The sequence below is a fragment of the Artibeus jamaicensis genome, unplaced genomic scaffold (assembly GCF_021234435.1).
Source record: "Artibeus jamaicensis isolate MK-2021 breed Jamaican fruit bat unplaced genomic scaffold, CSHL_Jam_final scaffold_754, whole genome shotgun sequence".
Classification (NCBI taxonomy): Eukaryota; Metazoa; Chordata; class Mammalia; order Chiroptera; family Phyllostomidae; genus Artibeus; species Artibeus jamaicensis.
The window spans coordinates 2,238,254-2,263,742 of NW_026522054.1; the positions used below are offsets into that span (position 1 = coordinate 2,238,254).

The following is a 25,489-nucleotide window of genomic DNA, read 5'->3' on the forward strand; positions in this document are numbered from 1 at the left end:
TTGATGTTTGAGGTACTGTATTTTAACTAATCATTCTCCTATTAGTGGACATTTAGGTTGTTGCCAATCTCTGGCTACTACAAACAATACTGTAATAAGTATCTTTGTACGTGTAATTTTACCCACGTACGAGCATTCCTGCGACATAATTTGATAGAAGTATGAGGTAAAGGGGCATGGAAACTTGTTAATTCGGTACATGTTACTAAATTGCCCTCCGCAGAGATCATATAAATTTAAATTCTCACCAGCAAGAGGGACTATTTCACCACACCATCGCCAACCCAATGCATTAAAGCCTTGTGAACTCTGTCAACCTGAGAGCTGGACAACAGTGTGTCCGCACACTTCCCTGCTGTACTTCTCATCACAAGTGAGACGGAACTCCTTTTACATACTGAGAAGAGCCATTTCTTTTCTCTTTACTATAAACTGTTTACAATCCTTTTTATTATGGGCTATTTGACTTTTGGTTGTTGATGCATAGTTGTTCTTTACATATTAGGGAATTAGTTCTTTCTGATAAATGTAAATATTTCTTTTAACTTTGTTTATGGATTTTTGGGGAGAACAAAGCAAAATGTTCTTATTTTTATAAAGTAAAATTTATTGATATTTTCTTTCATGGTTCCTAGCATTGGAGCCTGTTAGAAAGAATTTTTCCAATTCAAAATTAAGCAAAACTCTCTGATAGGTTCCTCTAGTAGTTTCATTTTTTAAATATTTAACTCTCTGATCCTTGTCAAATTTTTCCCGGTATAAGGTGTGAGGTATGAAACCAACTTGTTTCTTCTCTAGAAAGAGATGGCTACACAGTCATCTCCATATGCACTACATAAACAGTGTGACGCCCTTGTCCCCCATGTATCTGAGATGCAACAACAGTTATCATGTATCAGATTCCCACAGGCATCTGTTACTCCATCTGGACTTTCTCTCCTTTTCCATTCATCTGCCTATTCGTGCACCACTACCACACTATTTTATTATGAGCACTTTATAATCAACTTTAACATCTGATAAATGTAAATTTCCTTTACTACTTTGCTTCTTCAGAATTTTCCTGGATCTTCCTGCTTGATTTCTCTTCTTTTAAACATGAATTTTAGAACTGATTCATCCCGTTTAAAAAAAAAAGTGTACTGATATTTTTATTAGGACTGACTTTAATTTACAGATTAACTTAGGATTTTGAGTCTTCACATTTCCTCATATGTATCCTGCACATTTTCCGTTAAGTTCCTCCCTGGTATTTCATCCTTTTTAAAAAGAATATTTTGAAAAGTTTATTGTATCAATAATTTGTACTGTACCTGGACTTCCTCAAAATAAACACAAAAAACTACAAACTTCTGTTGAACATAAAAACTTTAACTATTAATTAGTCTTAGTAAAGAACTTTAAGATAAAGCAATGTTATGGTAAGATAATTGAGGAAAGGCTAACAGGAGAAATATAATGACAGTCTTATACAAGCTGCAGATTTATAACAGAACAGTGCAGTGAAGTAACGGATATCCCATTCTGATGAACAACTAGAACAATGTAACTCAACTTGCGGAAACATGTGAGTCACAGCAAAGCTTCCCCCAACTGCCTAAAGTAATTACCAAAGACCATCAATTACCAGCATGGAACACAGTAACATATCACATATTGATTTTGTTATTGTAAATGAGGGGAATATTAAAAACATTATCAGTAAGATCATCTCTTTTTTCATTTAAGTGTCTTTTTAATTTTATTTTTCAAGCAGTCACGTTTAAACATAAAGGATAAAACAAAATTTGCCAGTTCTACTAATATCACATTTGCATTTCATCACTATCTCCAGAAATTATTAAAACTGATTTCCATTTCTATTAGTACAAGTAACTGTAATTTCTAGACCTTCCTTGAATTTTCCCACTATTTAAAACATTTTTTAAAATCTTACACATGCTTTTTACTCGGCAAGTAGATATGAGAACTAATGATCTAATTCTTCTAATATATTTCAAGATTCTACTAAATAGTACTATAAGGTTGTATAATGTGTTAGAAAGCAGGATAACACTGGAAAAGGAAAGTCATTTCACATGAAAAGTAATTCTCAGAAAGTAACGTATTAGATAGATTCACTTGATTACTGTTTTTATATAAAGTAAAATATGCATTTGTGGGAAAGTGCTCATGATAGTTCACAAAAGATAATAGCAATGTACATATAACCTTACAGCTTCACTAAATACTTTTTGGCACATTCCTAAATATTTTTTGAAACACAATGGAGTATATTTACATGTAATAAAATTATATTCAAAGCCAGTGATGTGAACAAAATTGAAATCGCGCACTTAATTATATGTAAATATAAAAAGCCCTTACTTTAAAGTTGCTTAATAGAATATATTTAACATATAATTAATCATTCTGAAAACTTATTTTAGTATTAGTCCTCTTGAACATAAAAAATCAATGTAGTAATGATATTACCAACTTACTGATTTTATTTTAAACAAAAAGATTATTACCTCCGTGGTTTTCCCATAAGCCGCCTGATTTTTCCCCATTCTACTCTTGTTAATTTTCTCGTTTTCAAATTAGGAAAAGATTCCTTTAGACATACACAGAAATCATTATCGCCTTCAAAGAGTGGTCTATAAAATACAAATGGTATTTTAATGGTTAACATACAATGTGATACTTGAGACATAAAATTAAAAATATGCATGTCAATTTTCAACATCAAACTAATCACAAAATGCCAAACTTTCCCTTCTACCCAAAACAGAAACACAATAGGTACATATTCAAAATGCTAAAGCTAAATTAAATCCTTGACATATGTGAAACAAATAATATGTAAAAGTTACTCAAGAAATAGTATCTGTGCTTGAGATGTCCAGGAGACACTGATTTTTGTTAAATCTCCTACAGGAGTCTGTCCTCTGGGGGGTTACCCTGGCACTGGCGTTGTATCCGGTGAGGATAAACAGTGTCAGCTATGAAGCGCCTGTCCAGAAGGTAACACCATCATCAAGGAGCCCTCTTTGAGGTTAACCCAGTTTTAGAAAACTGGAGAACTACAGGGGGTTAGATTAGGAATTCCAGAACTCCCATCACACTAGGACACCCTCAGAGCTTGCTTACACACCTATTGAAAATCCGTGGACAAAAATAAAACAATCCTATTCATGAGTTTGGGCAACCAGGAACCAGTAATAATACACAAAGGTCTTGGACTTTAAATAAGAACATTCATGAGATTCACAAGCTTTGAGTAGGCAATTAATTTGGAAAGCAGAGAAGGGAAATAAAGATAAGTAGCCAGCAAAGTGAGTGCCAATAGCTGGCATGGATTAGATTAGAATGGATGAGAAATCAGGATTTTTCTTCAGTAAATTCTGTTGAATAGATCTCACTGAAATTTCTTAATGTTTTATTTAAACATTTATGTGTAACTAAAGTACATAAGTACTACAACATGAGAAAGACTATCCTAAAAATCTAATTGAATCAGCAATTTCTCTGCTATTATCCTAGCACTTAAGATCTCAAGATTTATATAACCAGTTCCTTTCACTGCAAATCATGGTGCTGTTTCACAGTCTTTGTAAATTGTGTAGAAATTATACTTCCATTTTATTTTTCACTAAAATGTACAATAACTTATTCTTCAAAAGAGGAAAAGGGGAAGAAAACTATGAGAAATGGAAAGGGATCACACCAGAATGAGGAATAGAGAAAGGAATTTAGGACAAAATAGGATCAAAATGGACCTAGAGAAAAGGCTGTAGCTTATAACGTTTGAAAAACTTAAATCTTCTGTTCAAGTAACATTCACGCCACAAGCCCCGACACATACTTATCGATGTTTGAGTAGAACCACTCGTATATGCACCATTTGTGCGCTTTGGGAAGCTTGAGTAGGTTACGTAACCGAAAACCGATCTTCTGGGAGGCTTTCTTATCTGGTATTGACATTGTTGCTGTAAATTTCTGTACAAAAAACAAACAAACAAAAAAAATGAATTAGAGTTCCATTAGGTAAAAAAGATGATCTGTAACAATGAATACATTGTAAAATAGTAGATTGTAGTTGAGTACTCAAGAAGATTCAACAATATTCAACATGAAATGTCTGTTACTACTTAAGAAACATTCCGACCAACCCCGACCAAGTTAGAGCCTCAGGTCTCACAACGTAGTCTCATGAGGAAGGTGAAACACTTGCCCCACCACGTCCGCACCACAGTGCACTTTCAAGTAAGGTAGCAGGTAGAAGCTACTTGTGAGAGATACTCCTCGAGTTCTCGGGCCAGAAGAGTTCAAAAGAACTCTGCTACTCTTGAGACAGTGTGAGAAAAAACCAGCAAGCAAACAATAGGCCCAGAGGACTTCCAGAGCTCCGATGCTATTAAATTGTTCCAAATTACTGAAGACAAAAAATATGTTCCAAACTATTTTTATAAAGACAACATAACACAGACAGTAAAATTTGCCCAAGTAGAATAAAAGTTTAATTAATGAGTGAGAAAATATCACTAATTTCTGTGAATTTTTAAAATGCTTGGAAAGATATTCTACATTCAGGGATTGCAAAAATTAATACAATGTGGGGCAAAGGTAGGTATACAGTTCTTTGTATGGAAAATAATACAATAATTAATAAATAATGACATTAGAATAAATTGTGTCTTGCATACTCACAACTGTAAACCTACACTTGCCTTGCCCTGTGTTATTAAAATGTCCATAGTACCCAAAACAATCTGGAGATTTAATACCACCTCTATTAAAATTCCAATGGCATTTTCACATAAATAGAACCAGCAATCCTAAAATTTGTATGGACTCACAAAGACCCCAAACCTCCAAAGCATCATGGGAAAGAAGAACAAAGCTGGAGGCATCCTGCTCTGTGATTTCAAACTACACTGCAAAGCTCCACTCTTCAAGCTGCAGTGTGACACTGGCCCCAAAACACACAGGTGACAGGAATGGAACAGCCAGCCCAAATATAGACCCATACATATGATAAATTACTTCAAAGAGCCAAAAGAATATTTAATGGGGAAAGGACAGTCTCTTCCATAAATGGTACTTGGAAGTCTGGAAAAATACATGCGAAATAATGAAACTGAATTACTGTCTTACACCATATACAAAAACTAACTCAATAGGTATTAAAGAATTGAATGTAAAACTTGAAATCCTACAACTCCTACAAGAAAACAGGCAGTAACTTCCTTGACGCTGGTCTTGGTAATCATTTTTTTTGGATTTGACAACGAAAGCAAAGGCATCAAAAATAAAAATTAACAAGTGGGACTACATCAAACTAAAAAGCTTTTGTACAGCAAAGAAAACCAAAAACAAAATTAAAAGGCAATCTTCCGAATGGAAGAATGTATTTGCAAATTATATACTTGCTAGGAGGTTAATATCCAAAATATATAAAGAATTCATATAACTCAAGCAAAAACAAGCAAACAAACAAACAATCAACTAAGAATGGGCACGGTATCTAAACATTTTCCCAAAGAACACAGATGGCCGACAGGTACATGGAAAGATGCACCACATGGCTAACCATCAGGGAACACAAAGCACAGTGAGGTATCACCTCACACCTGTTAAAATGGCCATTATTAAAAAGACAAGAGTAACAAATGCTGGCAAGGATGTGGAGAATGGGGAACCATTGTGCATTCTTGGTAGGAATGTAAACCGGTATAGCCACTATGGAAAACAGTATGGGAATTCCTCAAAAAGTTAAAAATACAACTACAATATTATCTAGTAATTCCATTGCTGGCTAGTTATCAGAAGAAAATGAAACACTATTTGAAAAGATATATGCTCCGCCATGGTCACTGTAGCATTGTGAACAACAGCCAAAATACGGAAGCAACCTAGGTGTCCATCATGGATAAAAGAATAAAATGTGATACATATACACACACACACGCAACAGCCATTAAAAAAAACGAACTCTTGCTTTTGCAACTCCATGGACAGACTTTGAGGATATTACGTTAAGTGAAATAAGTCAGACAGAGAAAGACAAGTCCCATATGATCTCACGTACATGTGGAATCTAAACCAAACAAAAGCTAACTAACAAAAAAAAGTCCACACTCATAGATACAGAGAACAGACTGGTGGGTGGCACAGGCAAGAGATGGGGGCAGGCCAACCTTCTGCCAGGTTAGAAGGCAGAAACCTTCAGTTACAAAAGAAATAACTCATGGGGGTGTAATACAAAGTATGATGACTATAGTTAATAGTGTATTGCATATTTAAAGTTGCTAAAAGAGCCCTGGCTGGTGTGGCTCAATGGATTGAACACGGGCCTGCAGGAGAGGCAACCATACACTGGTATTTCTCTCCTTCTCTCCTTCCCTTCCCCTCTAAAGATAAATAAATAAAATATTTAAGAAAAATAAAGTGGCTAAAAGAGATTTTAAAAGTTCTCATTATAAAAAAAACATCTGTAGTTGTGGTGTCAGATGTTAACTAAACTTATTACAGTGATCATTTTAAATACATACAAATATCAAATTATTATATTGCACATTTGAAAGTAACATGTTTTGTCATTATATCTTAATTTTCTTCTTTTTTAAATGTTTTATTGATTATATAGCTTAATTTTTAAAAAGCTTAAAAAAAAGAAAGAATGCTACCAGATAAATACCATCAAAATATCAAAAGAGCAAAACATAACCAACAGAAATTTATGTCAAAAATCCAAGGATAGTAAACAAACAAAACAAAAAAAATAAAATAAACAAAACTTGCCATTATGAATAAATCAAAACAATAAAAATCATATCACCTCTGCTGATGCTAAAGACATTTGACGAACTTCAACATCCATTAAAACAACTCTTAATAGAATAGAAATAGAGGAGACCACTGAAAAAACACAATATGCTAAAAGTTAAATAATACAGCTAAAGTAATGCTTGGAGGAAATTTTAATTTATAGGGTAAATGCTCATATTAAAAAAGATGTTTAAGTGTGCACACCCTGTGATTCAACAAGTCCGCACTGTAGGCATCTGCCCTAGAAAAAGACACCGCACACCTATACAGACATGTTTGGGGAGTTCGCTACAGCACCACCTGTCGGAGTAAAGCCTGAGAAACCACTTAAATGCCTGTAGAGGGGAAGGCATAAATAAATTATAGTATCATAAGATGGAATACTATGTAACAGTAAAAACAAATGAAATAGTAAGGCCTGACTATCTTCCCATTCCATCCATCCACCTACATCAACCAGCACGCCAGACCTCAAATAGTTTTGAGTGAAAAAAATAAATTACAGAATGATGCATGATTTAGTATCATGAAATTGAAGTTGTAAATGTAATTTTAAAACTACACATATTAATACTATATATTTTCTGTGAACATATAGTTTTAGAAGTATTAAAAAGGTCAAAAGGAATAATTAAGCTAATTACGGTGGTGACCAGTAAATAAGGGAAGTAGATCTGGAGCGTAGGTAGAGGTCAAAATTAACATTTTTATTTTATTTTATTATTTTCTTAGTGGGTCTTCTGGTAAAGACAGGAAGACCCACTAGACAAATTAAAAAAGAACTATAAGCACTACTAACTTTTTCTTTATAAATTTCTTACTATGGAAGAACTGTGGACTTACAAAAAAGTTGTAAAGACAGCACCGAGTTCTCCCATGCCCTGAACCTAGCTTTCCCTAACTACTGTCTTACATAACCAAGGTTTGTCAAAACTGAGACGTTAATGCTAGTACACCACCATTAATTAAACTGCAGACTTCATTTGGGTTTCTCCACTTTTTCTACTCATGTCCCATTTCTGTCCCAGAATTCATACCGTACTTAGAAAATTAACTTTTTAATGCAAAAAATTGTTTGTGCTTTTTAACACAAAAATAGTTAAGCATCAAATAATAACCAAATTACTACAAAATATTATCACAAAAAGTACTATGTTTCTTTCCACTGAGTTACTGACCCAGATTTTTAAATGAGGTATTGGTGGCTTACTGGATATAAAACTGTATTAAGGAGCCCCTGCTGAGTATGGGGAAACATATTCAAACTATAAGTGGAAATTTAAGTTATTACAACTTTTTTGAATAGGTTTTTTTGGCAGTATCTTCTAAAGTTTAACTGTTAATACCCTTGTAGCAATGATATTTCTAGGGTTTATTCAAGCCACAGAAAATTGAGAAGGACTGTACTTGGGTGCAGGGTTTCTTCTGCGGTGATGAAAACACCTAAAACCGGCCTGATGGGCGCTCAGCTCTGTGCCTGCACTAAAACCACCGCACGGTGCACTTCAAACCCATGCACCGCACGATAGCGAACTGTATCTCGCTCACATGGTATGTGAATGGAAAGAAATACAAAAAGCAGGGCTCTGGAGACAGGACACCTTCACTCCGTACTTTGTGATCCTGAGCAAGACACTTCGGTGTCTGTTTTCTGATCTGAAAAACGGGAGACAATCAATATACTAGTAACCTATCTCATCAGATTGCTGAAGATTAAATCAAAGTAATACAAAAGAGGTGCTTAGAACAAGATCTACATAGTAAGAAGTCATAAGTAGGTTTTTATAATTTTTCAGCTTTGGGCAGTGCTCTTTAAAGAAGCACAGACAGCCCTGGCCGGTTGTAGCTTAGTTGGTTGGAGCATCGTCCTGTAACCAAAGGGTTGCAGGTTCGATTCCCATCAGGGCACCTACCTAGGTTGTAGTTTAATCCCCCCTGCCCCCCCCCCCCCCCCGCTGTTTTCTGTCTCACATTGATGTTTCTCTCTCTCCCTTCCCCCCTCTCTAAAAGCAATAAAAAAATGTCCTCGGGTGAGGATAAAATAAAAAAGAAACACAGACAGAATACAAGAATTTAGAGGGTGTGATTCGGAGGGGAAGGGAACAAGCCTCGTCATGTAAATGAAGACTGAAAGAACTAGGCATGTCAAGGCTGGAAACAAGGCAACTCCAGCCGTCGCACGTGGTGCTCAGAAGTGGGAAGGACGCTGAGAAAGTGTGAGGAGGAATGATGAGCCCGGAGGAAAGGCAGTGGACGGAGTTGGGGCGGGCTGGCTTTACAGCCGAAAAGACTGCAGTTTTCTGTGTGCTTGGAAATTTTCCTAATAAAAAGCTGGAGGAAAAAAACTTCAAAAACATCCGCATTTAGAAATTTTTAAAAACGAAAGAGTAGAGTATTCAAATTATCCTAATAACACAGCTCTATTAAAGTTAATACAAAAGTTATTTAACTATTTCTTATATTCACATAATCTTGTATCCAACACCTACCGAATCAAACAATGCACATTATGTATTAGTTTCAATTTTTAATTAAATTTTAGATGCTTATATACATTTGTCCTTGACACTAAAAAAAGTTCAATATATTTTTGTTCACTTTACAGAACATGAACATATTTTACTATTTTGTATTATCATAAAGGTATGTAAGACTTTTTAGAAATTTTTTTGTGAGGGGAAGGGAGGTCAATTGCTAGTCATACCTTTAATTCCTTTGATGCCCAATCCTTGGTTGAGAAAAATCACCTCTACTATGGCCCATCCTACTGGAAAATCTTATAACACTTTTGGGGAAAAAAATGACAGGGAAGTAGAAAATAACTATACCAAAAATAATAAATTTGATGAGAAAAATTACATTATTCTTTAATACTTTGTTATCCAATTTTCATTCATTCATTTGATTCTTACATATCCACTGAAATTTTTTTTAAAGATGCCAAAAATGAAAAAGGAGATACAATTTCATGCTGTGTATTTTCTGCATGCCAAACTCTGAACCAATTCCGTACTGTCAAATCCATTTGCTTAAAGTAACTACTTCCACACTTAAAAGAAAAGTGTGTAAGACTGAGGACTGGCTTTTTACTGTGGTTTCAAGTGCATCTTGAAACCAGAGTAGAAACAGTCTTTTCTAGGTAACTAACATAGGAGCTGAACTGGAACAGTGATTTAAAGAAAAGAACTTGTTACTCAAAATGTAACAAAATTAACATACACTTTATTGGGCTGAGCAATTGCTTATTTCCTATCGTGTGAAACAAAATGTCAGCACACACATACCTGCGGAACCATTGCAACCCTCTGGTTTCTTTTAGGTGATCTTGTATTTATTTGTCTGTCATCTTCATCAGAAAAGAGTCGACTTCGTTTTGAATTTCTGAAAGGCTATGATAAAAAATTTTTTTAATGAAAAGACTGAATTTTTTTGTTCCAAATATAATTCTGTACTTGGAAAATGCAGCTAACTCTAGATTATCAGCAAGCACTACAGAAGGGTGAAGTATGGGTCATACAAAGAATGCAAGGTCAAATACAAATGGCCTTAGATTTAAAGAGTAATAAAGATAAATGTTTATGCAATTGGTTTACAAGTAAAACACCTAGCTGAGGATTAAAACTAGAATCTAAATCTCCTTACTACACTGGCAGCCTGGAATGAAGATAGGATAATAAATTCTGGAAATTCCAGTTCTTGTTACATTGGTGTTTGGATTAACACCAGCTAGGTGTATCACACAATACACCTTTTGCAAAGGGTTGGTCTGGGGCAAAATTACTAGATCATTCTAGAGGGTAAATCTAAATGTATATAATATTATACTAGATCTGCTGTCAAAAATTGTTAACTGAATTTCCATTTATAAATAAAAATACAAGATACCTATAGCAGATGATAAATGCCTGTAGAACTAGAAAAAATTTAAGTACCCAAAGTACATCATACACTTAAGGGTCTATAATATGAACAATTTTATAGTCCATTCTAGGTTCTGAAGTCTCATTAATAAAGAATGACAGAAATAATACCCCAATAGCACCTGCATCCCTTTTCAAATCCTTCTTCCACTATTCGAGACAGACCTTCACACCTAGTTGGTAGGGAGGCAGGTAGGGAGGGCTAGCAAATATGGGCAGTATGTTGGGTCAAGGCTAGAAGTATGGATCCTTGAAATTAAATCTGCAGAGTCTCAACACTCCATAGCCCTGACAGGAAGTACCTTCTCCCCTGCTTCTCCTTCTCCTGAGAGAAGGAAGAGAATGATGGCGATAGAATTGATAGAGTGTAGAAAGTCCTCCCTGGCTGGTGTAGCTCAGTGGATTGAGTGCAGGTCGGCAAACTAGAGGTTCACGGTTCGATTCCCAGTCAGGGAACATAGCTGGGTTGCAGGCCAGTTCCCAGCAGGGAACGCACTAGAGGCGACCATACATTGATGTTTCTTTCTCTCTCTCCTTCCCCTCTAAAGATAAATAAAATCTTTAAAAAAAAAAATTTTTAAAAAAAAAAAAAAAAAGAAAGTCCTGCATATTCACTGAGGCCAGATGCCCAGGTTACTGTGACCACTGCTGTCTACCGAGCTCCAGACCTGTCTCATGATTGAAACCTAAAGCCTCCTGGTTACCTAAGTGGACAGGGGAGGAGCAGAGGTCCCCCGAATCATTAGTCCTGCCGACTGCATGTTCATCTCTCCTTGCCACCCCTAAATGCTTCTGTCATTGACCTACACAAGATTTTATCTTGTCTTGGCTGGGGTGGCTCAGTGGACTGTGAACTGAAAGGTCACCGGTTTGATTCCCAGTCTGGTCACACGCCTGGGTTGCGGGCCAGGCCCCAGTTGTGGGCACGGGGGAGGCATCCGATCGATATATTTCTTGAACATGGATGTTTCTCTCCCTCTTTTTCTCCCTCCCTTCCCCTCTCTACAAAAATAAATAAATAAAGTCTTTTTTTAAAGGAAGGAGATGGAGATATTAAAAAAAATTTTAATTATCTTACCACTTATTTATACATCTTTATGTAGGGACCACCATGTAAAACTTTTACTACCTAATAATAGTATGATTTTGGGTAATTTGGAGTTTTTCTCTGTTTTTGCCTATTTAAAAAAAACTACAAATGCTTAATAATGACCAAATTATCACAGATTACAGATTACTTATCTATCTCTGATCGTATACTGCTCGCTGACACTTAAAGACTCAACTGCTTGCCTGGCTGGGCAGCTCACTTGGTTAGAGCATCATCACAACACGCCAAGGTTGCAGGTTCAATCCCCAGTCGGGACACATGCAAGAAGCAACCAATGAATACACAAATAAGTGGAACAACAAATGTGATACTTCTCCCTCTCTTTCTCAACTCAATCAATAAAAAAGAAAAAGACTCAAGTGCTCAAAGTTGGCGGAAAACCTTGAGCAATGTTTACTGTGCTATAAGAACTTATACTTGACAATAATATAGACAATGTAGCTCATACGTTAAAGTGTGAGAAGAACTGATTCCTTACCATTTCCACAGCAGAGCCTGTATTCCTGCCTTTCCAAACAGGTGTTTTTTGTAAAGAACTGAACTTTTCATTCCATGTGTTAGATAAGCTTCCCTCTGTAATAAATAATTATTATCAATAAGACCTAAGTTTAGTTCAAAGGATTTCATACTATGAACGCTGCCTTTTTAACAACAGCAATATATATGAAACATTTACCAATATGAAAAAATACACTGACCGTAATGATTTTAGTTTATTACAAATGAAAATTTTCTTCTGTATATTTTTATTTGTCAAACTCTAAGTAATATGGCAAGGCAATGTATCTTGAAAATATTAAACTTTTTAATTAAAACATGTGGCTTCTTTCTTTTTGGTTTTTAAGAATTCCTCCATTTTAATTTTCTGACAACCATCTCATAGGTACAATCTAACTGAAATGGGGCAATGAAAAAAGTTGCTTCTAACCTTACATTTAAAGCTTGTATCTAAATGTTTTCTGCTTCAATATATAAAACCCTGGATATCAAAAAATGAAATGTGTGGCATTTCTGTTTTCCTTAGTTCAAAGAAATGTCTTGAGTTGTACGCAACCAGAAAAAATTCAAACGAGTGACTAGACATATTATGAAAAGGATGTTTAATTTTTATAAAAAGGGTATGTTTATACAGAGAAAGACATAGACAAATATAGTTAGTTTCATTTCCTTCTAGCTGCATATCAACATTTTCTAATTTTTTCTATTAGAAATTTATATCAAATATTTTTTGAAGAAAATGATTTTAATGTTGAGGAAAAATAATGAAATGCTTTTTCAAACGTTTATTTAAATATTTTATTTATTTTTAGAGAGAGGGGAAGGGAAGGAGAAAGAGTGGGAGAGAATCATCAATGTGTGGTTGCCTCTCATGCATCCCCTATGGGAACCTGGCCTGCAACCCAGGCATGTGCCCTGACCGGGAATCGAACCGGCGACCCCTTGCTTCACAGGCCTGTGCTCAATCCACTGAGCTACACCAGCCAGGGCCAAATGTTTATTTAATAAGTACAAAAGTAAAGAGGTGGCCCTGGCTGGTGTGGCTCAGTGGGTTGAGTGCCAGCCTGCGAACCAAAGGGTCACCAGTTCAATTCCCAGTCAGGACACATACCTGGGTTTCAGGGCAGGTCCCCAGTAGGGGATGCATGAGAGGCAACCCCACGTTGATGTTTCTCTCCCTCTTTCTCCCTCCTTTCCCCTTTCTCTAAAGATAAATAAATAAAATCTTAAAAAAAAAAAAAGAGGTGAGGTGGTGTTGATTTTGGTAGGCAAATAAATTAGGGTAACTGAAAGACAAGAGTGTTCAAGCCAGAAAGATTGAATCTGGTAAGTCACCAACTCAAAGTACAACAAAGTAGTTTTAAAAGTAAAAGTACTAATGAACGTTAGAGTATCTAGCTTGGTTCCAAATGTACTTACTTACCCAGTAGAATATTGCTCAAGGTAAAATTTAAAAGTGAACTACATTAACAGGGTTTGGCCTAATTAATACTACTTATATAAAGAAATAGTAAGACCAAGAAACATATCTTTTTCTCTTAAAAAGAGGATTACTGCCATTCTTTTATTTTTAAGAGACTTGCATTATTACTGAGAAGGCAAGATTCTTAAAAAATAAACTTATGTAAAAACACAGCTTAGAACAATTGTTTAAGAAATGCCTAAAAAAAAAGAAGTGTTTTAAATCTAGTAAGAAAGTTCTTTAATCAGTAATTCTAGGGAAACATTTTCTTAGTAATTTCTAACAACCAAGGACCAATTTTCATGTAACAGCATATGAATTTAAACTTATCATCAGTGAAAACCAATCATTAAAAGCTATAATGAGTCATAACAGAAAAAAAAACACTATATCCAAATTAATTTAATGACTTAAATTTCTAGCTTATGCCATACCTAAAGAATAATGCTATGAATCTTACCTTTCAAACTGACAAGGGCTTTTGCTGAAGAGCCTGCAATTAAAACAAATCAATATTATTTCATAATCAAAGTGAGAAAAAAAGAACTTGGTTTGGGGGTAAAAATGATCCATTTAGTTTTAGCAACGCTGACTTTGATATGAGGGGGGACGTGTAATCAGAAATAACTAGTAGACAATTTAAGCCACAGACCAGAGCTCAGATGAGGTAAGGAAGAATTGGAGAGACGGCTGGAAGTCTTACTGGAGTTGTGAGAAATGGAGACCTTTCCTAGGGAGGAAAATGGGGAAAGGGAGGAAAATGGGGAAAGGGAGGAAAGAGGAAGACTACAGACAGAGGCAATTTTGGACACTCATCTGGAAGTGTGCTGGTGTTGGAGAAGGGAAACAGGAAGGAAACCAATATTTATCGAGGCAAAGTTCAGAAGTGGTAATAGAGTGGAAAAGACAGAAATGACCCCGGCACTGTCCCAGCAGGCAGTGAGTCCCCTGGATGTCTAGAATGCGGATGTGCACAACACCTACGGATCCGAGCTGCAAAAGACGTGCAGAACAGGCCGGAGGAACTAGCATAGAGGTGGAGCAGATCACAGACTAAAAAAGCTTTGGTGTGTATCAGAATCACCAGGAAGCTCCTCCAACACACAGACTATGTACAACTGATAAAGGTCCTCAGGGGATGCTGCTGCAGGTGACCCTCGGGCTCACTCTGGGAAACGCGGACTGCTGGTGTGAACAAAGGAGAGGATGGATTTACAGGTGACGGGAAGTAGGAGAATCAGTAGAAGTTTTTAGGAAAGAGGAAAGATTTTAAATTGAAAATCTCTAGATTGTGTATGTGAGTTGTAAAAAAAAGTCCAAGTCATTCTAAAAATACTAAAGGGTTATCTCTGTCACTTATATGTAGCATTTAAAACAAACAAACAAACAAACAAACTCAGGTACATATACAGAGAACGGATTAGTGGCTGCCAGGGTGGAGGAAACAGGTGAAAAGTACAAACTTCTAGTCATAAGACAAATACATCCTGGGGATATAATGTACAGCATGGTGAATATGAAAGTTGCTAAAACAGTGGATCTTAAAAGTTCTCATCACAAAAAAAAAATCTGCAACAATGTATGGTAATGGGTATTACCTAGACTTATTGTGGTAATAACTTTTGTTATATATACATACACCAAATCATTATATTGTACACCTAAAACAGTATACTATCATGTCAGTTATATCTCAGTTTTAAAGAGAAGTTAACAGGAAAAAACCCTTTCTATGCAACAAACAAAAAGTTATTCACAGAATTAAGGATGAGCAAATCTTCTTTTAAATTAAAAAAATTGTTTAGTCCTGGCCGGATGGCTCCATTTGTTAGAGCATCGTCCTGATATACCAAGGTTGCAGGTTCAATCCCTGGTCAGGACACATACAGGAATCAACCAGTGAATGCATATATGAGTGGGACAACAACTGATGTCTCTCTTCCTCTCCACTCCCCCATTTCTCTCAACTCAATAATTTTTTTAAAACTGTTTAGAACACCTTTTATTTTTCTTTTACTATAATCAAATTATTTATCATTACTTGTTTTGAAATTTGTTTTACTTTATAACCAGCTACTTTAAAAAAAAGATTTTTATTTATTTATTTTAGAGAGAGAGGAAGAGAAAAAGAGGGAAACATCAATGTGTGGTTGCCTCTTGCACCCCCTACTGGAGACCTGGCCATGTCCTAGGCATATGCCCTGACTGGGATTAGAACTGACAACCCTTTGATTCATAGGCCTCCACTCAATCCACTGCGCTACACCAACCAGGGACAGGTACTTTTTTTATGATTTTATTTTTTAGAGAGAGGAAAGGGAGAGAGAAACATCAATCAGTTGCCTCTCGCATGCCTCCAACCAAGGATCTGGCCTGCAACCCAGGCATGTGCCCTGACTGGGAATTGAACCGGTGACCTTTTAGTTGGCAGGCTGGTGCCCAGCCCACTGAGCCACACCAGCCAGGGCTGTACCCAGCTACTTCTCATCTTGGTTACTGTGATATCTATTTATGTTTTAAAGACTACAATCTAAGATCAGGCAGTAGTGAAGTTATTTGAAGAGTGGTCAGTTACTTGCACTGAGAAAAGACAAATTTTTAAATGGCATGTTCAAAATGTGAGTAAACATCTTTAAGGAGCCAGTCCATCATGACACTACACGCATAAAAATCAATAAATACAGGATGATATCAGGGGATAAAGAAGAACATGAACTTACACATAAATCAGTGAAGAAAGATGAGTTCTCCTTGGTGTTTAACAAAAGCAGCAGAGTTACAACTCATAAATGGACAACAGACCTTAAATGAAAAGCAACAGAGAAAGTACTGCAGTTCTGTCTATGAAACATTTTTATGCATTTCAGATCCTTAAACCCGAATTGACTTTTCCTCCACAGGGCAGTGTGAGCGGCTTATAGAATAATAGGCAACCCATCAACATCAAAGCCACTGTTGCTTTCACTCTACTCTCTTCTTGGATGTGGAGAGTGGTCAGCAGGACAACCCAAGAGCTTCTGTACGGCAAGTTGAAGTTCAATGACCAAGGGCAGGAATGTTGAGGGGAGAGCAGTCAGGGAGAAATGCTGTAAAGTCTTGCCAAAACACCAGTCATACAGCACCACTGGGAAGCAGCAGCAGTAGACAACACATATCCACGCGGCTACCACGAGAAACACGGCTCTCTTGAGAAGAAGCAGGCACTGTGCCCTCACGTGCTGAGCACCTACAGACTGCCGGCTGCACCCCAGCCCCTGCCACCGACACTGGGAGAACACAGCATGCAACAGAGCCGAACACGGAATCCACGGTCTAGTGAGCGGAGACAAACAAATGCTACCTGAAAAAAAATGCTGCAGGATAATAAGGACAGAGAAGGTAGGGTGAGGCTGGGGCGGAAAGACTATTTTTCTGCAAAGTGCTCGTGATTAGCTTCTCTGAAAAATGTTTGAGCAGACATCTGAAGGAAAAGGGGTGAGCAGCAAGGCTCTCCATCCCTGCCCCCTGAAGATGGGAGCTCTGTCTTGGGGATTCTGACCCGCCACTTGTAACCTTTTCCCACTTTTGAGAGGCAGTATTGCACGGTGGTGGTTGACAGCACAGACTGGGACTAGTAATCTTGGCTCTGCCACATTCTTGCTTTGTTACCTTAAGCAAGTTACTTAACCACTCTGTGCTGCTGATTCGTCATTTGTAAAATGGGAATTAATTTATACATGTAAAAGTGCTTAGAGAACAGTGCACATAGCACATGGCTAATTTTCATATTATGCTATTAGTATTACTTTGATCAATTTTTTAAAATCTACTAGATTAAGAACATGGATTTTAGCCCTGGCTGGTGTGGTTCAGTGGACTGAGTACCAGCCTGCGAACCGAAGGGTCTTTCTAGTTTGACTCCCAGTTCAGGGTACAAGCCTGCGCTTCGGGCCAGGTCCCCAGAGGGGGATGCATAACAGGCAACCACACATTGATGTTCCTCTTCCTCACTTTCTCCCTCCCTTACCCTATGTCTAAAATAAATAAATTAAAAAAAAAAAACACATGGATTTTACAGGCATGTGAAATTAAGTTAGAATCCTGGTCTAACTGGGTATGTTCATTCATTCATTGAACACATACTCACTGAGTGCCTGACATAGAACTATCCTAAGACCCGGGTTAACAAAAGGAAAAGATAAAGACTCTGCTCTCTAGTGGGAAGAGGCACACTCTAGGAAGAGACACACGGTAAATAAGCACATAAAATAACCACCCTCGTGGTGGTTGTTACAGAGGAAGGTCATCTCAGCGTGGGAAGTTACTTTACACACGATAGTTAGGGATGGCTTTTCTGAGGCGCAAACATTTGAGGGGCCAGCCATGAGGGAGCAGGAGGTCAAGCCAATGAGTCTGGGCGGAATAGCAGGTAAAAAAGCCCTGAAGTAGAAAGTTTAGCACATTCAAGGAAGGGAGAAAGGGAAGGAGGCCATCGAGCTTGGGGAGTAGCTATTGAGGGGCAAATGGTATGAAAAAAGGTCAGAGACACCTGGTGTTACACATAGGACTGGAATGTACAGATGGAGAACAGTAATGTACCCTCTCCAGTGCAGCTTCCAACCGGAGCTCCCCAACCACATTAACAAATGTGAAGCTGCAAACTGTGACAGCTGCCACTCAGAAGTCACATAGTTGTATGCAAAGATTTAATAAGAAGATGTAATCTTTGTCAGGAAGGATAGAAAATAGCTGGGATCTAAAGGATAAGCAGAAGTTAAGCAGAAGTGAGGAGAAGGAAGAACACTCCAAGCAGAGAGAAGAGTGCAAAGGCCCGCATGAAAAAAAAAAAAAAGAAAAAAAAAAAAGAAAGCCTGGTGAGTACAGGGAATGAAAAAGATCCAACTGAGCTCAAAGGGATGGAATGAGAAGGAGAGAGGTATAAAACGAAGCTGGAGAGGTGGGGAGTGGCCAGACCATGAAGGGTCTTATAGCTATTAAAGTGTCTGAAGCAGCAGGGTGACATTATATATGAGTATGTATATATATCACATATATTCATATATTTTTATACATGTTTTTAATATATACATATATATTTTTTACAAGGATCACTCTGTGAGGGCTGAAGGGGTGGTAGGAGTGAGCCAGTGGATTACGAGAGGCTGAAGTGATTGGTTCCAGGAAGAGATGCTGTCGGCTTGGCCTAGGCTGATGGTGAGAAGCAGGTGGATTTTTTTTTGGAAGGCAGGAATTACAAGACTTAATAAAGCCTTAAATATGAAAAGTGCAAAAGGGGGAAGTTCCAAATGTAATTTCCAGGTTTCAGCTGAATGCACAGTAAAGCCATTCATTAGGAGAGGAACCACTGGAAGTATCTCGGTCCTGGGGTGGAGCGAGGCAGACCTTGAACCTGTGGTGTCTGAGAGGCCCCAGGTGTCTAAGAGATGTGAAACAGGCAAGAGACGTCAAGAACAGGAGCTCAGAGGGCAGACCTGGGCTGAAGACAGCCTCGGTCTCCTCATACATAAAATTAAAGTAGTAAGAGTACTTACCTTGACTGAAATAAGCATTAAGTGAGCATATCGTATGTTTCATACAGCAGCTGGTTTATACTAAGTACTCAATAAATGGTAGCTTTTAACACTGATAATATTATACCAGTTATTGGCTAATTTATTAGCTGTTCCCCTTGACTAAAACTGACAAATAAACATATTGCTATTTCCTGCATCCCTTTTCAAGATGCAGCTCCAGCTGCATTAATAATGCCTCTTATCCTACATTCAATTCCATATAAGAAAAGTGACTGTGTGTCTCTGTGTGACACTGTGTGACTAACCAGGTACAGCATCCTTGCTTTCAACAAGCTGTGGTCTAGGGGAACAAGATGCACACCACACACGCACGCCACCCCCCCACCAATGTACCAGAGATGCCACAAACTAGCACAGATGATGTTACCCAATTTGAGAGTGTAGCTGGAATTAAACCCTACTAAGAGTCCCGTCTCTACAAAGATCCACTGTAAGTCCTTGTTGAACACTGAATGACGAGCAAATAAATGTCCCAGATGACAGTTGTAAGAAAAGCACTTAAAACACCCTTCCTTTGAACAGGATGACCACAGCAACTGAAGCAACAGCGATAGTGGCTGTGACTTCTAATAACTGATGAAACACCTTTGTGATAAAGACAGCAAGGATTTTCAGGCGACACATACATTGTGCTTAGCAGGCCCACCCTTACCTGGGAGCATCCTAGATCAGAACCGACTGTTTACTCCAAACAAAAACAATAAAACCCCTGGATGCTCCATAGTTGTGCCCTACCCAACACTGCAGCCACTAGCCACGGGTGACGACTTCCATTCAAATGAAGGAAAATCAAGTAAAACTGAAAATTCAGTTCCTCAGGCGCTCCAGCCAGCGGCAGGTGGTTGGTCACTACCCTCTCCATTGTGGCTGAACAGACAGAACACGCTCCTCACAGTGAAAGTCCCACTGGAACTTAGCACTGGCGGGGGGGCAAACGTAAAACGCAAACTCTTCGAATGCAACTCTCCACCACTCTGGCCACTGAGCTGTTACTTTAACTTTACAGCACAGTATAAGTCTATCACAACGAGAACCGAATTGGCTTTCATTTTCAAAGTGTCTGTTTGCCTCTTGCCCAGATGAGACCTCACAGTGATTGAGCCTTGTGCTTTTTGTTACACTAAAACTCTCAGAAATGACATAAATACATAAACTGCATAGTGAGCAGTGGGGATCAGGACCTCCCTGTAACTAACGAAATGACTTGCCTTTTCATATCCTTTACACACTATAGTAAATTACAATACTGTGAAGTTCCCTAGCGCTCGAACTAGGGAACTGGCGCTGTTCCTTGCTCAGCACAGGTGAGCGCACAGGTGGGAGAGGGCGGGGCGGGCGAGCAGGGGAGGCGAGGCAGCGCGCGGGGTGGGTGTCCGGAAGGCACGGCGAGTGCGCGCCGGGCCGGCCGCGTCCGTGGGTAAAGGTGTCCCCGCGAGTCCTAAGGCACGCGCACAGAAGAGAGTCGGTGGGACAGGGGCCCCCGCACACGTGCGGACCCCGTCCGGATCCTCTCGGGGAAGGTCCGCGGCCACCTGTGGTCCCGGGGGAAGGGGCCAGCCCTCTGACACGGAAACACTTCCAGGGGTGGACACACGGGGCGCGGGGGGGGGGGGAACGGTGAAGATCACAAGTGCCCGTGGAGGCAGGGGCTGTGACAGGACAAGATCGGAGGCTGCGGCGGGGAGGAGGGGCCGTGCCCGCGCTCCCCGGCCCCGGGACGGGCGGGTTACGTAACCCGCCGGGCGTCCCTCCGCGCTCGGCGAGCGGTGCCGGCGGCGAGGACGCTTCCCGCGGCCCGGGGCCCCTCTCCCCCGCCTCGGCCCGGGGCCGGAATCGGGCCCGGGGAGCGAGCCACCGCCTCCGCCCCGCACGGGCTGGGCCCCCGGGCTTTCGGTTCCGGCCCTGGCATTCCCACAACCCCAGAAACCAACACACAGACACCATAACAAAGGCGGCGACGCGGCGGCAACACCCGGGTGGGACGACTAGGGGCCCACGGCGGCGCTGGCAGTCAGCCCACGTGCCGGGCAGAGGGCACGGCCGCCCGTCCCGGCCGGTGCCGCCCGGCGGCAAGCGGCCGGCGGGAAGCGGGGGGTGCTTTGATGTGCTACTCACTCTCGTCAGGCAACTGGTCGAGCTCCGCCATCTTGAACGAGCCGCGCCGCTTTTTCAAAGGCTGCCCGCCGCGGTGCATTGTGGGGCGGAGACTGTCTTTGCGAGGGAGGTTCGAATGCAGAGCTCGCTGCCCGCGGCGCCGCGTCGCGCCGCTCCCGCCGCGGCCGGCGGAGGGGGGCAGGCCGAGGGGGGCCGGGCTCCTCCCGCGCCTGCCGGGGGAAGGGGCGCCGCGGGGCCGAGCGGCCCCCCGCCCCTGGCCCGAGGGAGGCGGCGGGGAGGCCGCGCAGAGAGGCCCGTCTCGCGCCGCCCGAGCGCGCGGTGGGGGCCGCGCGAGCTCCGGAGTCCCGCCGGCCCCGCTCCCGGCCCGCGCCGCCCGCCCCCCCAGGGGCTCGCTCCCGGCTCGCGGTTCGCGTCTCGCGCTGCGGCTGCGGGAATTGCAGGCTGTTCCGAGTGGGAAAGGGAGGGACGGCGGGAGGGAGGCCCGGGAGCACCGCGGCGGGGCAGGGGGCGGCACCTGCGGGCCCCGCGCGGGGAAGGGAGCCCCCGGTGCCGGGCGGCGTTACCCGAGGGGGCTCTGCTCCCAGTCGGTGTTCGCCGCCCCCCAAACCCACGTTCTCCGGCGTCGCCGTGCCCTCCCTTCTCCGGAAAAGCCGGGGGAGGGAGCGGGGGGGGGAGGGCTCAGGCCGCAGCCCCGCCGCCGGGCCGTCTCCGAGTCCGGTTCCGGTCGGGGACGCCCTCCTCCCCGCTGTCGGGATCCCGGCGGGCCGGAGAGACCTTGAGAGGTCACGAAGTTAGTCATTTAGGTCATCGGCTCAAGAACTGTGTTGCTCAGCTCTTTCATCCAGTCGGCGCTAGACGAGGCGGGGAGCCGGGGGAGAATGACAAAACCAGCGACGGAGGTTTGTGGAGGATGCAGGGCCAAGTCGGCAGGGACACTACGCGACAGTCCAGCCCGCCGAACGGCGCGTGACGGGAACCCTGGGCGAGAAGTCAGCCAGTTCCCAACGGAGCCGGGAGAAGAGACTCACCGTGCCCGCCTGTAGCACTGCCCAGCGATAAACCCCTGTTGCTTTTTACAGTTCGTTTAACAAATGCGAGGGGTTCCAGCGCTTTACACCCAGGAATGTAACGGGAGTGGGGGAATAGGGCAGTCCAACACTGAAAATTCAACAGGGGTGCATGCCGAGAACTAAGAAGTTACAAAAGTGGTGGCCTGAGATGAGGACAGCAGAACACAGGCCAGCGCGCCTGGCATTGAACTTGCTTTGAGACCCGAAGTGATGGAGAAGTCGGTGTTTGAATAGCGGTGGTGGCACGTTCCCATGTGTGTTACGGAGCAAAAATGTGGGTGATGGGTGGATGGGAGGGAGACAAGATGAGAGTCCGGGAAACCAGTCGGGAGGAAGCTTCTTGGGGCTGGCAGGCCAAGGAGGCGAGCCACCCTGGAGCATCAGAGAGGGGGCTCTGCAGTCCAAGGCCTGGCTGGGGTTCGGGGGGCTGGTGTGTAAACTCAGGCAAGTTTGTTTCTTCATTTAATTCCCTGTGCCTCCGTTTCTCCTGTGTGAAATGCAGATAGTAACAGGGTGGTTTTGAGGATTGAATGAGTTGATGGCTGTAAAAACCTTATACTTTCCAGCACCCGTTCTAGCTCAAAGGTTTGCTGATGCTACCACCGCTGTAGAACAGGGACTGTGATTGGTGGTGCCAGCGCTGAGCCTCGGGTAACTGGGTGCTGCCGCTTGCTGGGGGTGGGGCGGGGAAGGCAGGATGTGAGCAGAGGTGTAAAAATTCAGTTTTACAAAGTAATCCTTCCTGGCTAACTTACCCCCTCCTGTGCCTTCTAAGCACGTTCTGATCTACCTTCTAAGAAAACAAGGAACAATTGATCCCTGTAGTGTGCCCCTGGGGGGGTGGGGGTGGGCAGTGGGACACTATCAGTTTGGAGATGGATACAAGGAAAGGTCAACCCTCTGAATATGAAAGAAGAGAAACAAACAAAGATAAAGCAGGTTAGGGGAGTGGAAGTAAAAGTTTAAATGTAAACCATGGTCAAGGTATCTTTAGACCAACACCAGTCAGGTTTTATGCTAAGCCAGTTTTCACACACAATTGCAGGTCTGCTGTTTAAATATGTATTTTTAGACCCCTCCTTTGGTTATCTGCATTTTAAACAAAACCCTTAAATGAGTTCTCACACTCTGAAGCTTGAAATTGTACCCCCACAGCAGACCTACCCCTTACTAGCTGTGTGCCTGCAAACAAAGCCCTTAACTATTATTCTCAGTGAGGTTCTTTATTAGATTTATGAGAGAGGTTTTAAAATCTCTGGTTTACTCGATTCTCCGAAATACGTCTTGACTCGTTCAAGGACAACCTCCACCAGATGATAGAATCAGGGCTCTGGCCTCCTTTTCTCACTTCATTTTCTTCCTCTATGATTTCACCACAGGACTGTTAAATTTTAAATTCGTATTTCGATTTACAATGACATTGCATAAGAGTTACTGCTTTAAGAAAAAACTGGACAAGGATACTAAATCATAGAAAATCTAGATAAAATACACCATAAGAAAAATAAACAGCCAAATTTTAGGCATATCAGGTTTGATCATTTCCAGTCCCATGGCCCATTTATCAAATATTGCATTATTTCTGTGTAAACTTATGTACTTCAAAGGACATTATCAAGAATGCAAAAAGACAACCTTCACAATGGGAGTAAATCTTTGTAAATCATATATGGTAAGGGACTTATATCCAAAATACATAAAGGACTTATAACCAAAATATATAAAGAATCTTACAACTTGATAATTAAAAAAAAGAAATAATCCTATTCAAAAGTGGGAAAGGCGCCAAAAAATGTACGAAAAACCAATGAGCACACGAAAAGCTGCTCCCCATCATTAGTCATTAGGGAAATGCAAACTGAGACACTACTTTACGCCCACTGGGGTGGCTGTACTCAGAAAGGCAGATAATAACAGGTGTTGACAGAGTTCTGGAGAAACTGAAACTCGTCCACAGCTCACAGCTGGTGGGAACCTAAAACAATGCAGCCACTATGGTAGTTCCTCAAAAATGAAACAATGACTATATGATCTAGCAATTTCACTTCTGAATATAGGCATATGTCAGAGATATTGTGGGTTCAGTTCTAGACCACCACAATAAAGTGAGTATTGAAATAAAGCAAGTCATAATTTTTCTGCTTGGAGGAGCTGGCTTTCAACTTGTTAAAAAAAAAAAAAGAACCTGTGAAGCACAATAAAGAGGTATGCTTGTCTATACCAAAAGAATTGAAAGCAGGGTCTTCAGGTATCTGTACACCCATATGTTCATCGAAACATTATTCATAACAGTCAAGAGGTGGAAGTAATCCACATGTCCGTCCCCGGATGAATGGATAGACAAAATGTGGTAGACAGGTAATGGAATATTATGGAGCCTTAAAAAGGAAGGAAACTGATACATGCTACAAGTGATTGAACCTTGTGGATATTATACTAAGTGATTACGGCAGTCATAGAAAGACCAATATTTTATTATTCCACGTGTATGAGGTACCTAGAGTAGTCAAATTCATAGTGGCAAATGGTTGTTGCCTGGGGCTGGGCGGAGGAGAAATTGGGAGTTACTGTTCAGTGGGGACAGGGTTTCAGTTGGGAAAGACGAAAAAGTTCTGGAGATGGATGGTGGTCGTGGCTGTGTGGCAGTGTGACTATACCTAATGCCACTGAACTGTGCACTTAAAAACGGTTAAAATGGTAAACTTCATATGATGTATGTTTTATCACAATAGAAAATTCTCCTTTGCAAAGACAGTACACACAATATAATCCCATTTACAAGTATATAAGCAGGGGATTAAAATCCTGAACAAAAGATACCCAGTAGTGGCTACACCTAGGTGGTGGGATTATGGATCATTTTTATTTTCTTTGTATCTATATTTACCATTTTTCTACACTAACATTCTTATTACTTTTGTCATAAA

General features: G+C 40.8%; 1 protein-coding gene and 1 non-coding gene across 4 annotated transcripts in view; both read right to left on the reverse strand.

Moving 5' to 3' along the window:
• Positions 1-22,149, reverse strand: part of LIN9 (lin-9 DREAM MuvB core complex component) — a 47,820-nt gene extending 25,671 nt beyond the window's left edge. The window contains exons 1-7 of one of the 3 annotated variants that reach the window (XM_037138807.2): positions 21,493-21,556; positions 16,525-16,606; positions 14,265-14,297; positions 12,323-12,417; positions 10,098-10,202; positions 3,848-3,981; positions 2,514-2,639 (exon numbers count right to left, since the gene is read on the reverse strand). In XM_037138807.2, coding sequence (XP_036994702.1) covers positions 2,514-2,639; positions 3,848-3,981; positions 10,098-10,202; positions 12,323-12,417; positions 14,265-14,297; positions 16,525-16,528 — 497 coding nt within the window. In that variant the 5' untranslated portion in view covers positions 16,529-16,606; positions 21,493-21,556. Of the gene's footprint in view, positions 1-2,513; positions 2,640-3,847; positions 3,982-9,517; positions 9,591-10,097; positions 10,203-12,322; positions 12,418-14,264; positions 14,298-16,524; positions 16,607-21,492 lie in introns of those variants that run through there. The other 2 variants (XM_037138806.2, XM_037138808.2) reach the window with 2 other exon arrangements.
• On the reverse strand, positions 7,545-7,607 carry LOC119044472 (U7 small nuclear RNA). Its single transcript, XR_005081624.1, has one exon. It is a non-coding gene; the product is annotated as a U7 small nuclear RNA (small nuclear RNA).
• Positions 22,150-25,489: the final 3,340 nt, after the last annotated feature.